Source organism: Borostomias antarcticus, assembly GCF_949987555.1.
Source record: "Borostomias antarcticus genome assembly, contig: scaffold_295, whole genome shotgun sequence".
NCBI lineage: Eukaryota > Metazoa > Chordata > Actinopteri > Stomiiformes > Stomiidae > Borostomias > Borostomias antarcticus.
Genome location: NW_028175987.1, coordinates 15,001 through 30,000, shown reverse-complemented (window position 1 = coordinate 30,000; position 15,000 = coordinate 15,001). Strand labels below are relative to the sequence as shown.

The 15,000-nt window shown below is 54.7% G+C and overlaps 2 protein-coding genes across 2 annotated transcripts in view; one reads left to right on the top strand and one right to left on the bottom strand.

Moving 5' to 3' along the window:
- abce1 (ATP-binding cassette, sub-family E (OABP), member 1) overlaps positions 1 to 6,485 on the top strand; it is a 9,481-nt gene extending 2,996 nt beyond the window's left edge. Inside the window, exons 8-17 of the mRNA XM_084462843.1 lie at positions 72 to 168; positions 657 to 746; positions 1,101 to 1,222; positions 2,419 to 2,643; positions 3,686 to 3,745; positions 3,883 to 4,052; positions 4,847 to 4,989; positions 5,178 to 5,300; positions 5,393 to 5,504; positions 6,138 to 6,485. Of these exons, the coding sequence (XP_084318969.1) occupies positions 72 to 168; positions 657 to 746; positions 1,101 to 1,222; positions 2,419 to 2,643; positions 3,686 to 3,745; positions 3,883 to 4,052; positions 4,847 to 4,989; positions 5,178 to 5,300; positions 5,393 to 5,504; positions 6,138 to 6,185 (1,190 nt within the window). The 3' untranslated portion in view covers positions 6,186 to 6,485. The remainder of the gene's footprint in view (positions 1 to 71; positions 169 to 656; positions 747 to 1,100; positions 1,223 to 2,418; positions 2,644 to 3,685; positions 3,746 to 3,882; positions 4,053 to 4,846; positions 4,990 to 5,177; positions 5,301 to 5,392; positions 5,505 to 6,137) is intronic.
- Positions 6,486 to 8,025: 1,540 nt separating this feature from the next.
- Positions 8,026 to 15,000, bottom strand: part of otud4 (OTU deubiquitinase 4) — a gene marked incomplete at its 3' end in the record, with an annotated part of 13,309 nt that continues 6,334 nt past the window's right edge. The window contains exons 12-22 of the mRNA XM_084462842.1: positions 14,035 to 14,150; positions 13,075 to 13,243; positions 12,839 to 12,913; positions 12,439 to 12,574; positions 11,901 to 12,200; positions 11,258 to 11,372; positions 10,935 to 11,123; positions 10,576 to 10,616; positions 10,070 to 10,308; positions 9,493 to 9,826; positions 8,026 to 8,622 (exon numbers count right to left, since the gene is read on the bottom strand). Coding sequence (XP_084318968.1) covers positions 8,026 to 8,622; positions 9,493 to 9,826; positions 10,070 to 10,308; positions 10,576 to 10,616; positions 10,935 to 11,123; positions 11,258 to 11,372; positions 11,901 to 12,200; positions 12,439 to 12,574; positions 12,839 to 12,913; positions 13,075 to 13,243; positions 14,035 to 14,150 — 2,311 coding nt within the window. The remainder of the gene's footprint in view (positions 8,623 to 9,492; positions 9,827 to 10,069; positions 10,309 to 10,575; positions 10,617 to 10,934; positions 11,124 to 11,257; positions 11,373 to 11,900; positions 12,201 to 12,438; positions 12,575 to 12,838; positions 12,914 to 13,074; positions 13,244 to 14,034; positions 14,151 to 15,000) is intronic.

Sequence of the window (15,000 nt, the reverse complement as noted above, 5' to 3'; positions counted from 1 at the left end):
CAGCTGTGGTTGTGATTGTGGCGTTAGTTCTGTGTGATGTGATTGGCTGTGTTGTTGTTGTTGCCGGGCAGATTTGACCCACCTGCGTGACAGGAACGTGGAGGACCTATCAGGAGGAGAGCTGCAGAGGTTCGCCTGCGCTGTCGTCTGCATCCAGAGAGCTGACATGTAAGGATGGCTACTCCTGATCTCTCTCCTCCCTCCCTCTCTCCTCCCTCCCTTTCTCCTCTCTCTCTCCTCCCTCCCTCTCTCCTCCCTCCCTGCCTCCTCTCTCTCTCTGTCCTCCCTCCCTCTCTCCTCTCTCTCCTCCCTCCCACTCTCCTCTCTGTCCTCCCTCCCTCTCTCCTCCCTCTCTGTCCTCTCTCTTTTCTTCTCTTCCTCCCTCCTCTCCTTCCCTCTCCTCCCTCCCCCTCTCCTTCTCTTCCTCTCTCTCCCTCTTCCTGTGCTGTGCTCCCATGTAAGGATGGACCTCCCTCTCCCCCTCAGAGAGAGAGAGAGAGAGAGGAGCCCACCTGTCTGACCTGACCTCTCTCTCTCTCTCTCTCTCTCTCCCTTCCTCTCTCTCTCTCTCTCTCTCTCTCTCTCTCTCTCCCTCTCTCTCTCTCTCTCTCTCTCTCTCTCTCTCTCTCTCTCTCTCTCTCTCTCTCTCTCTCTAGTTTCATGTTTGATGAGCCCTCCAGCTACCTGGATGTCAAACAGAGGCTAAAGGCAGCCATCACCATCCGCTCCCTCATCACGCCAGACAGGTAACACTGTGTGTGTGACTTGCGTGTGTGTGTGGTGTGTATGTGTGTGTGTGTGACGTGTGTATATGTGTGTGTGTGTGTGACGTGTATATGTGTGTGTGTGTGTGACGTGTATATGTGTGTGTGTGTGACGTGTATATGCGTGTGTGTGTGTGACGTGTATGCGTGTGTGTGTGTGACGTGTATATGTGTGTGTGTGTGACGTGTATATGCGTGTGTGTGTGTGTGACGTGTATATGTGTGTGTGTGTGACGTGTATACGTGTGTGTATGCGTGGTGTGTGTGTGTGTGTGTGTGTGTGTGTGTGTGTGTGTGTGTGTGTGTGTGTGTATTAACAGTGGTCCTGTCTGTCAGGTACATCATCGTGGTGGAGCATGACCTGAGTGTGCTGGACTACCTGTCTGACTTCATCTGCTGCCTCTACGGAGTCCCCAGCGCCTACGGGGTGGTCACCATGCCCTTCAGCGTCCGCGAGGGTACGAGGCTGCACGCTACACACTACACACTACACACTATACACTATACACTACACACTATACACTACCCCTACGGGGTGGTCACCATGCCCTTCAGCGTCCTCGCAGACGCTGAAGGGCATGGTGACCACTCCGTAGGGGTAGTGTATAGTGTATAGTGTGTAGTGTGTGTGTAGTGTGTAGTGTGTAGCGTGCAGCCTCGTACCCTTGCGGACGCTGAGGTACGAGGCTGCACACTACACACTATACACTATACACTACACACTATACACTACACACTACCCACTACACACACTATACACTACACACTATACACTACACACTATACACTACCCCTACGGGGTGGTCACCATGCCCTTCAGCGTCCGCGAGGGTACGAGGCTGCACACTACACACTACACGCTACACACTACACGCTACACACTATACGCTACACACTACACACTACACACTACACACTATACACTACACACTATACACTATACACTACCCCTACGGGGGGGTCACCATGCCCTTCAGCGTCCGCGAGGGTACGAGGCTACACACTATACACTACACACTATACACTACACACTACATACTATACACTACACACTATACACTACCCCTACGGCGTGGTCACCATGCCCTTCAGCGTCCGCGAGGGTACGAGGCTGCACGCTACACACTATACACTACACACTATACACTACACACTATACACTATACACTACCCCTACGGAGTGGTCACCATGCCCTTCAGCGTCCGCGAGGGTACGAAGCTGCACACTACACACTATACACTACACACTATACACTACACACTATACACTACCCCTACGGGGTGGTCACCATGCCCTTCAGCGTCCGCGAGGGTACGAGGCTGCACACTACACACTACACACTATACACTACACACTACACACTATACACTATACACTACACACTATACACTAAACACTATACACTACACACTACACACTATACACTACACACTATACACTACACACTATACACTACACACTACACACTATACACTACACACTACACACTATACACTACACACTATACACTACACACTATACCCTACACACTACGGAGTGGTCACCATGCCCTTCAGCGACCCCCTTGAAGCACGCTGGCGCCCCCCCCAGGGGAGGCGCGCCTCACACCTCGACCCCCGCTGGTCTAAACCACGTGCCCCTCTGCCCCCCCAGGGATCAACATCTTCCTGGACGGCTACGTTCCCACGGAGAACCTGCGCTTCAGAGAGACGTCGCTGGTCTTCAAGGTGTCGGAGACGGCGAGCGAGGAGGAGGACGTGAAGAAGATGTGCCGCTACCAGTACCCCCACATGAAGAAGGCCATGGGGGACTTCAGCATGGAGATCCACCCCGGGGAGTTCACCGACTCTGAGATCATGGTCATGTTAGGGGAGAACGGTGAGAGAGAGGGAGGAGGAGGAGGAGAGGGGGGGGGGGGAGAGGGAGGAGGAGGAGGAGGAGGAGAGGAGGGGGGGGGGGAGAGAGGGGACCATTCACCCCGGGGAGTTCACCGACTCTGAGATCATGGTCATGCTGGGGGAGAACGGTGAGAGAGAGGAGGAGGAGGAGAGGGAGGAGGAGGAGGAGGAGAGGGGGGAGGAGGAGGAGGAGGAGGGGGAGGACCATTCACCCCGGGGAGTTCACCGACTCTGAGATCATGGTCATGCTGGGGGAGAACGGTGAGAGGGGGGGAGGAGGAGGAGGGGGGGGGGGGGAGGGAGGAGGAGGAGAGGGAGGAGGAGGAGGAGAGAGGGGACCATTCACCCTGGGGAGTTCACCGACTCTGAGATCATGGTCATGCTGGGGGAGAACGGTGAGGAGGAGGAGGAGGAGGAGGAGGAGAGGGAGGAGAGGGAGGAGGAGGGGGAGGAGAGGGAGGAGAGGGAGGAGGAGGAGGGGGAGAGGGAGGAGGAGGAAGAGAGAGGGCACCATTCACCCCGGGGAGTTCACCGACTCTGAGATCATGGTCATGCTGGGGGAGAACGGTGAGAGAGAGGAGGAGGAGGAGGAGGAGGGAGGAGGAGAGGGAGGAGGTGGGGGGGGGGGGAGGAGAGGAAGGAGGAGTGGAGCTCACTTTTCACAATCTCACAACATGACACAAAATGGATATGAAGACTAAATGTTTAAGATACTGATAACCTGTCTATTGATTAGTTAGATTAGTCTAGATTACTAGTGGTCCAAACCATGGACAATGCAAGAAAGAGGGATGGGCTGCCCTTGAAACAAGCTATCAAACACATTTGGAGAGGATTTGAATTGCTATTTTTATTCTCAATTTTTAGCATTTTGGCACTGGTGATTTTCCTTTGGCTCTGGATGAAATCTCTTTGGGGCCAAAAAATCCTGCCTCAGCTGTAGATGAAGCGCTCTCTCTCTCTGACCTCTGACCTTCTGACCCTGTGACCTTCTGACCCTGTGACCTTCTCTTGATCTACAGGTACAGGCAAGACCACCTTCATCAGGATGCTGGCCGGACGCCTCAAACCTGACGAAGGAGGTAGGTATCAACACACACACGATAACACACACACACACACACACACAGTAGGTAGGTGACTCCTCCCCCTCCCCCCTCCCTCAGGCGAGGTGCCGGTGTTGATGTGAGTGTTCAGGTGACTCCTCCCCCTCCCTCAGGCGAGGTGCCGGTGTTGAACGTGAGCTACAAGCCTCAGAAGATCAGCCCCAAGTTCAAGGGCAGCGTCCGAGCGCTGCTGCACGACAAGATCCGCGACGCCTACACACACCCGCAGTTCGTCACCGACGTCATGAAGCCCATGCTGATCGAGAGCATCATCGACCAGGACGTAAGGACACACACACACACACACACACAGGAAACACACACACACACACACACACACACACAACCGCTTTTTGCATCTTGACCATTTAAAAAAAATAATTTTGGGGGGGCGCCCCGGTAGCTCACCGGGTAAGGCGCGTCCCATATGAAGGCTAGTCCTTCGCGCGGCGGACCCGGGTTCGATTCCCGGCTCTGGTCCTGTGCTGCCTGTCCTCCCCTCTCTCTCTCCCACGTTTCCTGTCTCTCTAAACTGTCCTGTCCCATTAAAAAGCTGAAAAGCCCTAAAAAATAATATAAAAATAAATAAATAAATAATAATAATAATAATTTTTTAACCATGCTCACAGGAATGTTGCTCTTAGCTTGTATTTAAGTGCTGGTCTCTTACATTCAATTTCTCTCCGTAGATCAGTCTGGACTTCCCCCTATATAAAACGATTTCTGTCCGATTACATTTTAACCGGGCCAATCAGGGACTGTGTTGTCACTGCTGTTCCGCCCCCCCAGTAGAACGTAACCCCTGATTGGTTCCCGTGGCAAAACAGTTTCCCAAAGCAACAAGCGTTAACGTTCGTAGAATAAACAGCCATGAGTGCAGTTATTGCCGAAAAGACGTTGTCAAGGTCAAGTCTTGTTATGCTGATTGGCTGAAGGGTTTGTCTGTCAAAGGAAGGGCTCCCGCCCACTGATTGGTTCTAGACGGGGGGGGGGGGAGGCCAGACTGATCTCCGGAGAGAGACCGAGCGTGAGCTGCTGGGTCAGGAGGGTCTCACCAGGCTGCTGCTCTCTCCTCAGGTGCAGAACCTCTCTGGGGGAGAGCTACAGAGGGTGGCCATGGCCCTGTGTCTGGGCAAGCCCGCCGACGTCTACCTCATCGACGAGCCCTCCGCCTACCTGGACTCTGAGCAGCGGCTCATGGCTGCCCGCGTCATCAAACGGTAACACACGCACACACACACACAGACACACACACACACACACACACACACACACTCTTCATAAGAGAGGTGATGCGTTTCCACTCTTGTTGTTCTGTGTTCAGTATTTTCTATTGAGATCATGTGATAGACTTGTTCTCTCTCTGTGTGTGTGTGTGTGTGTGTGTGTGTGTGTGTGTGTGGTGTAGCTTCATCCTCCACGCTAAGAAGACGGCGTTCGTGGTGGAGCATGACTTCATCATGGCCACCTACCTGGCCGACCGCGTCATCGTGTTCGACGGCATCCCCTCCAGGAGCACGGCCGCCAACACGTATGAACACCTAGCACACTACTGACACCTAGCACACTAGACACCTAGCATACTACTGACACACTCCTCTCCTGTCCTGTCCTGTCCCCCAGTCCCCAGACCCTGCTGGCTGGGATGAACAGGTTCCTGGCCCTGCTGGAGATCACCTTCAGACGAGACCCCAACAACTTCAGACCCCGCATCAACAAGATGAACTCCATCAAGGTACCAGACTACACACTATACTACACTACACTACACTACACTACACTACACTACACTACACTACACCACACCACACTACACCACACCACACTACACCACACCACACCACACCACACTACACTACACCACACCACACCACACTACACTACACCATCCCACACCATCCCACACCACACCAGCCCACTCCACACTACACTACATTATACACCTTCAGACCCCGCATCAACAAGATGAACTCCATCAAGGTACCATCCCACACCACAATACACTACACCACACTACACTACACTACACCATCCCACACTACACTACACCATCCCACACTACACCACACCAGCCCACTCCACACTACACTACACCACACTACATTATACACCTTCAGACCCCGCATCAACAAGATGAACTCCATCAAGGTACACCAGACAAGACCACACCACACTACACCACTATAATACACTACACCATTCAACAACACTATACTACACTCCCAAACAACTTCAGGCTCAAGTTACAAGTAATAAACACACCATTACCAACATTACCAGCAGTACTCCGCTCTACACGCGTCTAGTTGAGTCCATGTTTACATTCCTGAGTGTTCCCGCTGACCGCCGACCCCTCTCCTCCCCTCAGGACACGGAGCAGAAGAAGAGCGGGAACTACTTCTTCCTGGACGACTAGCGGCCCGGTCCAGGACGCCCCGCCCGCTCAGAACATCCTGTTGCTGGAACCATGATCTTAGAACCCCAGGAGGTTCTGTTTGAGGTGGAACTGATCTGACTTGTCTGTTAACGGGCTGGGCAGCTACTGATCTCAGACCAAAGTCCCACACACAACCACACACTACCACACACAACCTCACACACAACCTCACACACACTACCACACACACTCACTATCACCAACAGTGACCGTGCACAGACTGAAGAATAGGATCCCCGACGACCAGCTTGTGTATTTTAAAATGAATGATAACATGGAACATCCTTCTATCATAATAAACATATAAAGTTTGTGTGGGTTTGTGATCTTTTTCTGTACCAAGCGAACGTTGTAAATGTCCCATCTGATGTGAGCCGTCAGGCAGAGGAACACAAGGTACACATCCAACCCGTCTTTAGGCCAGGATCAAAAATACCACTAAGAAATGATATCCACACACGAGATCACAGCTCCCAACACTTTATTCAATGTGGTTGACATTTCAACTGCCCCCAACCCCTATTCTGCCCCTTTATCTGCCCCTAACCCCTATACTACAATTCTGCCCCTGCCAAAGTAGCTGCCCCCATATCTGCCCCTGTTCCAGCCTCGTTTCAACCACTGTCTTCAGGTAAAACATATCTTTTGTCGGAAGATCCTGTGTGGTCAAAACATTGAGCTCTTCAGTATTAGGAGCTGTGATCCAGGAGCTGTTTATATACCAGATGTCCAGTCAGCAGATATCCTCAACATTCAGCTAGAATATCAGCTGTTTCAGTGTGGGGTGAACCAGGTGTGGTGTGGTCTGAACACAGGAACCAGGGGTGTGAATGGACGAGCTGTTTATTGCTGAGTCAGGAGATGAAATGAGATGACCGAGAGCCGTGGACAAAAAACACCGGGTTTTATTCACCGTGGCGCCCGGCTACACGCCGTCTGGTTACTATAGAAACAGTCCATCCCATCCCCGTCCAATCAGAGGACTAACTTAATGCCTTATGTATTCACCTGTGTTCCCCCTGCAGGGTGAGGTAAAAACTCCCAACACTATAATATGTACAGATGGCAGATTGAAGGCATCTACTAACAAGACAGATCCATCTAACAACTAAACATTCATGCATTGTTTATTTTACATGTACATTTATATGTATTAAAATAACAGTACAGCAGATTGTCTGTGCGAAGGCACCTGGTGGAGCGCTTTGGAAACCACTAGCTAGTGAGTAAAACCATCCAGGCAGCGTTATCTATGTTTACATGGAAGACGGAACAGAACCAGTGGAAGACGTTCAACCAGGAAGGCTTTACCAGTGTGGGCGGAGCCTAACGAGGTTGTGATGACATCACCAGTACAGAGTGTACCGGCCCGACAGACCGCCGAGGTGGAAACACTATCAGTGACCTATGACCTTTACAATAACTACACCCGAGTTGACCTATGACCTCTGCACCACTGAGCCACCGGGGTAGAGGTTATAAGGTCATAACAGCCTCTTGCGTCGGTCAGATCACAGATAGGGGGGTCAACACAACACCAGGCCAGGATTCGTCCAAAATAAACACATTTTATTTTATTCAACTTAATGTGAGGAAAAAAGGCAAAATAAAGTGATCTGAGTGATCTTAGGGAGAGCAGTAGTTCATCTGTACAGTACAGGCGTGTGACCCTGGGGTCCAAATCAAGCGCACTCTGGTTAAAAACAAATAAGAGAGGGAGATATGATACCGCCCTAGACTAGTAAAGACCAGCATCTGATCAGACAACAAAAATATCAACAAAACAAACCCGAACAAACAAGAATCCAATCATATCATCTCAATTTGTGTACGGGGCGTTCCTCTGCCCGCCAGCGTAGCTTCCGTCTCTGCCATTGGTGGAGAACTGGCTGTAGCCCCGCCCCCGGCCTCTGTGGTGCTGTCCTTTGGGGGCGGAGTTATACGAGCAGTGGTCTCCCTGCTTCCGGTAGCGGTCGTCGTAGCCCCCCCTCCTGGGCCGGTAGCCCCCCCTGCCGCGGTAGCCCCGCCCCTCGTCGGGGTAGCCCCACCCCCGGACCCGGTGGGAGCGGCCGTACGAGATCCTCCCTCCTCTGAGCGCCGCGTCCTCACCCTCCAGAAGCCCCTCCCCCTCCTCGTCCCAGTCGTCCGTCTGGCTGGCGCTCTGGGCGTAGGGCGGGGGGAAGTACAGGTGCCCCGCCCCCTGGGCTAGCCCCGCCCCCTGGGCCAGCCCCGCCCCCTGGGCCAGCGCCTCCATGGGGTTGAGCGGGTGGTGGTGGTGGTGCTGGTAGCCGCGGTACAGCGCCTGCGGAGGAGGCGGGGCTTGGCCGTCGCCCGCCCCCTGCTGTTGTGCCGCCATGATGACCGAGACCTCCTTGAACAGGGGCATTCCGCTTCCTGGCGTCGGGGACCAAGAGAACTGGGGGGAGAGAGAGGGGGGGAGAGAGAGATGGGGGGAGAGAGAGAGGGGGGGAGGGAGAGATGGGGGGAGGGAGGGAGGGAGGGAGGGAGGGAGGGAGAGATGGGGGAGAGACAGAGGGAGAGAGAGAGGGAGAGATGGGGGGAGGGAGGGAGGGAGAGATGGGGGGAGAGGTATCAGGTTAGCAAGGTTGTATGGGGGGGTCTGGCTGCACCTTGGCTACCTTGGTAGGTGTGGCTGCTGTACCAGGTGTGTCTGTGCTGTACCAGGTGTGTGTGCTGTACCAGGTGTCTGTGCTGTACTAGGTGTGTGTGTGTGCTGTACCAGGTGTGTGTGTGTGCTGTACCAGGTGTGTGTGTGTGCTGTACCAGGTGTCTGTGCTGTACTAGGTGTGTGTGTGTGCTGTACCAGGTGTGTGTGTGTGCTGTACCAGGTGTGTCTGTGTGCTGTACCAGGTGTGTCTGTGTGCTGTACCAGGTGTGTCTGTGTGCTGTACCAGGTGTGTCTGTGTGCTGTACCAGGTGTGTCTGTGTGCTGTACCAGGTGTGTCTGTGTGCTGTACCAGGTGTGTCTGTGTGCTGTACCAGGTGTGTCTGTGTGCTGTACCAGGTGTGTCTGTGTGCTGTACCAGGTGTGTCTGTGTGCTGTACCAGGTGTGTCTGTGTGCTGTACCAGGTGTGTCTGTGTGCTGTACCAGGTGTGTCTGTGTGCTGTACCAGGTGTGTCTGTGCTGTACCAGGTGTCTGTGCTGTACCAGGTGTGTGTGTTGTACCAGGTGTGTCTGTGTGTTGTACCAGGTGTGTCTGTGTTGTACCAGGTGTGTGTGTGTGTTGTACCAGGTGTGTGTGTGTGCTGTACCAGTTCATCTACCTGGTCGGAGGCGGAGCCTGGTGGAGGCAGGGGAGGGTCTACCAGCAGAACCCCTGGTCTGGGCGCTGCGTCCCCCTGGCCCCTCTCCTCGGCCAGGCTGGAGGTAGCGTTAGCAGCGTTAGCGGCGTTAGCCTCCTCCTCCCGGGGGCTGAGCCCAGCCCTGTGACCCGGGGACGAGGCACCGCCGGCGGAGCGCTGGAGCAGCTCGAAGGCCCCCTGGTGCTGGGGGGGGGGGAAGCCCAGGAGGGAGGGGGGGTAGGGGTGGTGGGCGGAGGGGAAGCGGGGAGTGGGCGCCTGGGGGTACTGCTGGGGGGGGAGGTGCTGGGGGGAGTGGCTGGGGGGAGGAGGAGGGGGCAGAGGGGTGGGGGCGTATATCCCGGGGTAAGGGTTAGGTCTGCCGGGGGCGGACCAGGCTTGGCCGGGTATATGGGGTAGCTGGGAGGGGTGAGAGGGGTGAGGAGAGGGGTGGGACGGCTGGGGGGGTTGGTGGGAGGGGTGAAGGGGGTGAGAGGAGGGGTGAGGGGGGTGTGAGGGGTGAGAGGAGGGGTGAGAGGGGTGTGAGGGGTGAGAGGGGTACATCCCATGACTGACGGAGAGGTCAGGGTGGTGGGGGGGCTCTGGGGCACAGTGAGGGTCGTACTGGGGGTGGGGGTGGGGGGGTGCGTAGCCCTCCGGGGGTCTGGAGGGAGGGGTGGAGGAGGGGTACCAGGGGGAGGGCAGGTAGGAGGAGGGGGAGGGCAGGTTGGGCTGCATGGCCCAGGCCTGCTGGAGGTGCAGGAGGTAGTAGTAGGGGGGGCACAAGGGGGTGGAGTAGGCCTGGGGGGGGCAGAGACACGTCACATACCAGAGACACAACATTACAGTAATAACATCATAACAACAACAATAACAATAATAACACTTGATTTTTACATCATCTTTTCATTAAAAAAAGTGTGACAAAGTGCTTTACAACAAAGACATTCCATGCCATAAAAAGCAAAAAAAATGAACATAAAAACAGTAAACAAGAGAATGAGTGAGTGAATGAGTGAGAGTGAGAGAGTGTGTGTGTGTGTGTGTGTGTGTGTGTGTGTCTCCTACCTTCACCCCCAGGTTGAAGAAGAACCTCAGGATGTTCACATCTGAAGGAGACGACAGAAAGACAAACCGCTGAGACAACGACGACAACAACAACAACAACAACAACAACAGATGTTGTTTATTTGTCATAATCTGACCTCTACTATACAGGTTTACGTGTGTGTCGGCAAGACTCATCACCGCACCACACGTCTGTCGAACCCTGTGTGTGTGTGTGTGTGTGTGTGTGTGTGTGTGTGTGTGCGTGTGTGTGTGTGTGTGTGTGTGTGTGTGTGCGTGTGTGTGTGCGTGTGTGTGTGTGTGCGTGTGTGTGTGTGTGTGTGAGTGTGTGTGTGTGTGTGTGTGTGTGTGCGTGTCACCTCGGGGCAGGTCCTCTCCAGAGCGCTGGTAGCAGTAGGGGGGGGTGTGGGCCACCTCGTCCTTGTCCCCCTGGGGGAAGCCGGGGTACAGGGGGTCCTGGCACAGCTGGGTCAACTGCTGGAGGGCCAGGGTGGACTGGGGGGCGTGGGAGGGAGGAGGGGGGGAGGGGGGCGGGTTAGACACCGCAGCTGAGGAGGAGGAGGAGGAGGAGGAGGAGGAGGAGGAGGAGGAGGAGGAGGAGGAGGAGGGAGAGAGGAGTTAGCACATCTGAGGAGGACGAGGACATGTATTATATCAGGGTGGGTGGGTGGGGGGGTCTTACCTGGGGGGTAGCCTGCAGCTGGAGAGGGGGAGGGGCTCCGGTCCTGGGGGAGGTGGGGGAGAGAGGGGGAGGTCTGGGGAGGGTGTGAGGAGGGAGGGGCCGGCTGGGAGAGGAGAGAGGAGGAGGAGGAGGGAGGGAGGAAGGGGTGAGGAGCAGAGAAGGGAGGGAGGGAGGAGAGGGCAGTCTGGGAGGAGGGAGGGAGGAAGGGGTGAGGAGCAGAGAAGGGAGGGAGGGAGGAGAGGGCAGTCTGGGAGGAGGGGGGGGGGAAGGGGGCGACCGGTGAGAGGGCGATGGGGACGGCGAAGGCGGGGGGGGCGTGCTCAGAGGGGGGCGGGGCGGGGCAGGGGGGCAGAGGGGCAGGGTTTAGAGCAGCAAAGGGGGAAGGGGCAGTAGTGGAGGAGAGGGGAGGGGCAGGAGGAGAGGGAGACGGGGCAGGAGGGTTGGAGCAGGCTGGAACAGGGGCAGATATGGGGGCAGCTACCTTGGCAGGGGCAGAAAGAATTGTAGTATAGGGGTTAGGGGCAGATAAAGGGGCAGAATAGGGGTTAGGGGCAGATACGGGGGCAGAATAGGGGGCAGATACAGGGGAAATAGGGGCTTTGGGGGCAGATACAAGGGCAACAAGGGGGTTAGGGGGAGATACGGGCGCAGATAAGGGGGCCGCAGAGGGGTTGGGGGCAGATACAGGGGCAGTAGAAGGGTTGGGGGCAGATGCGGGGGCAGCAGGCTTAATTGTGGTCCAGGCAGAGACAGGAGTGGGAAGGACAGGTGAGGCTGAACTCAGGGCAGCAGGGGCAGCTGCAGGGGCAGGTAGGGCAGCTGCAGGGGCAGGAGTTGGAGCGGGGGCAGGTAGGGCAGGAGTGGGAGCGGGGCAGGTAGAGGTGGGGGGAGGAGGGGTGGGAGAGCGTGACTGGGCTCTCTGGACATCTGATACTGGTGCCTTCTAGAAGAGAGAGAGAGAACAACACTGATCACACTCACTGAGGGACTCCTGCTTTTCCTGTGTGTGTGTGTGAGTGTGTGAGTGTGAGTGTGTGAGTGTGTGAGTGTGAGTGTGTGAGTGTGTGAGTGTGTGTGTGTTCTCACCCCCAGGGAGGGGAAGCTGAGCTCATCCCTGGTGAGTGTGTGTGTGTGTGTGTGTGTGTGAGTGTGTGTGTGTGTGCGTGTGTGCGTGTTCTCACCCCCAGGGAGGGGAAGCTGAGCTCATCCCTGGTGAGTATCTCTATGAGCGCCTGGTCTCTCTTCTCCTCCTCCCTCAGAAGACGCTGCTCCTCAGACAGATAGAACCCCCTCTGCTCCGCCCCGCTGGACGACTTCCTACACACACACACACACACACACACACACACACATATACAACCACACACACACACACACAACCACACACAACCACACAACCACACACAACCACACACACACTGTTACGTCCCCACACTGTGTGTGTGTCCTGTGGTTGTGTGTTTTGTCTATTTGTCTCCCTCAGGTGTTCGTCAACGGTGTGTGCAGTTACACACACACACACACGCTAACGCACACGCACGCACACACACGCACACACACACACACACACACACACACTACCTGTATCTGCCTTTAGGAGGAATGGTCTCCCTCTGGCCCACTTCTGTGGCTCCGCTCTCCACACAGTCAGACGACCTGGACACAGCAACAAGAGCGTGGGTCAGAGGTCGTCTCTCACTCACACACACACACACACACACACACACACACACACACACACACACACACACACACACACACACACACACACACACACACACACACACACACACACACACACACACACGGGGTCAGACCTGGGGTGTGTGTTCTCTGTGGTGGACTGCGGGGGCCAGGAGTGCTGCTTCTGGACACGCCCCGAGGTGGGCGGGGCGGTTGCCTGGGAGACGGGCGGGGCTGCGGTCAGCGACGCCCTCCCAGACCTCCTCCCTCCTCCTCCTCCTCCTCCCCCCCTGGTCTCCCACTCTGGGAGGAGAGAGAGAAACATGTTATAGAACACAGAGGTGGACCTTCTAGAACACGGACCAGACATTCTAGAACACGGACCAGACATTCTAGAACATGCCACTCAGACTGGTGTACTAGTGTACACCACTGCACTATTGTGTAGTGTACTAGTACCAGAGTGCGCTCCAGGGAGCAGGTGGGTAGTATACAAGTGGGTAGTGTACTAGTGGGTAGTGTACTAGTGGGTAGTGTACTAGTACCAGAGTGCGCTCCGGGGGGAGGGGGGGTAGTGTACTAGTGGGTAGTGTACTAGTGGGTAGTGTACTAGTACCAGAGTGCGCTCCGGGGGGAGGGGGGGTAGTGTACTAGTGGGTAGTGTACTAGTGGGTAGTGTACTAGTACCAGAGTGCGCTCCGGGGGGCAGGTGGGTAGTGTACTAGTGGGTAGTGTTCTAGTGGGTAGTATACTAGTGGGTAGTGTACTAGTGGGTAGTGTACTAGTGGGTAGTGTACTAGTGGGAAGTGTACTAGTGGGTAGTGTGCTAGTACCAGAGTGCGCTCCGGGGGGAGGGGGGGTAGTGTACTAGTGTGTAGTGTACTAGTGGGTAGTGTACTAGTGGGTAGTGTACTAGTGGGTAGTGTACTAGTGGGTAGTGTACTAGTGGGTAGTGTACTAGTGGGTAGTGTACTAGTGGGTAGTGTACTAGTACCAGAGTGCGCTCCGGGGGGAGGGGGGCAGTGTACTAGTGGGTAGTGTACTAGTGTGTAGTGTACTAGTGGGTAGTGTACTAGTGGGTAGTGTGCTAGTACCAGAGTGCGCTCCGGGGGGGAGGGAGCCGTTGCTCAGCCTCTTGCCCTCTCTGGCCACCGTGCTCCAGGACCCCTCCTCAGAGGGGGGGCGCAGGTTCCACAGGGGCACCGAGTGTCTGGAGACAGACAGACAGACAGACAGACAGACAGACACACACACACACACACACACACACACACACACACACACACACACACACACACACACACACACACACACACACACACACACACACACACACACACACACACACACACACACACACGAGATGTTCTAGTAAAGCAGAGAGATGTTGTAAAGCAGAGAGAGATGTTGTAAAGCAGAGAGATGTTGTAAAGCAGAGAGAGATGCTGTAAAGCAGAGAGAGATGCTGTAAAGCAGAGAGAGATGTTGTAAAGCAGAGAGAGATGCTGTAAAGCAGAGAGAGATGTTGTAAAGCAGAGAGAGATGCTGTAAAGCAGAGAGAGATGTTGTAAAGCAGAGAGAGATGTTGTAAAGCAGAGAGAGATGCTGTAAAGCAGAGAGAGATGTTGTAAAGCAGAGAGAGATGTTGTAAAGCAGAGAGAGATGTTGTAAAGCAGAGAGAGATGCTGTAAAGCAGAGAGAGATGCTGTAAAGCAGAGAGAAATGTTGTAAAGCAGAGAGAGATGTTGTAAAGCAGAGAGAGATGCTGTAAAGCAGAGAGATGTTGTAAAGCAGAGAGATGTTGTAAAGCAGAGAGAGATGTTGTAAAGCAGAGAGAGATGTTGTAAAGCAGAGAGAGATGTTGTAAAGCAGAGAGAGATGCTGTAAAGCAGAGAGAGATGTTGTAAAGCAGATCGAGATGTTGTAAAGCAGAGAGATGTTGTAAAGCAGAGAGATGCTGTAAAGCAGAGAGAGATGTTGTAAAGCAGAGAGATGTTGTAAAGCAGAGAGAGATGTTGTAAAGCAGAGAGATGTTGTAAAGCAGAGAGATGCTGTAAAGC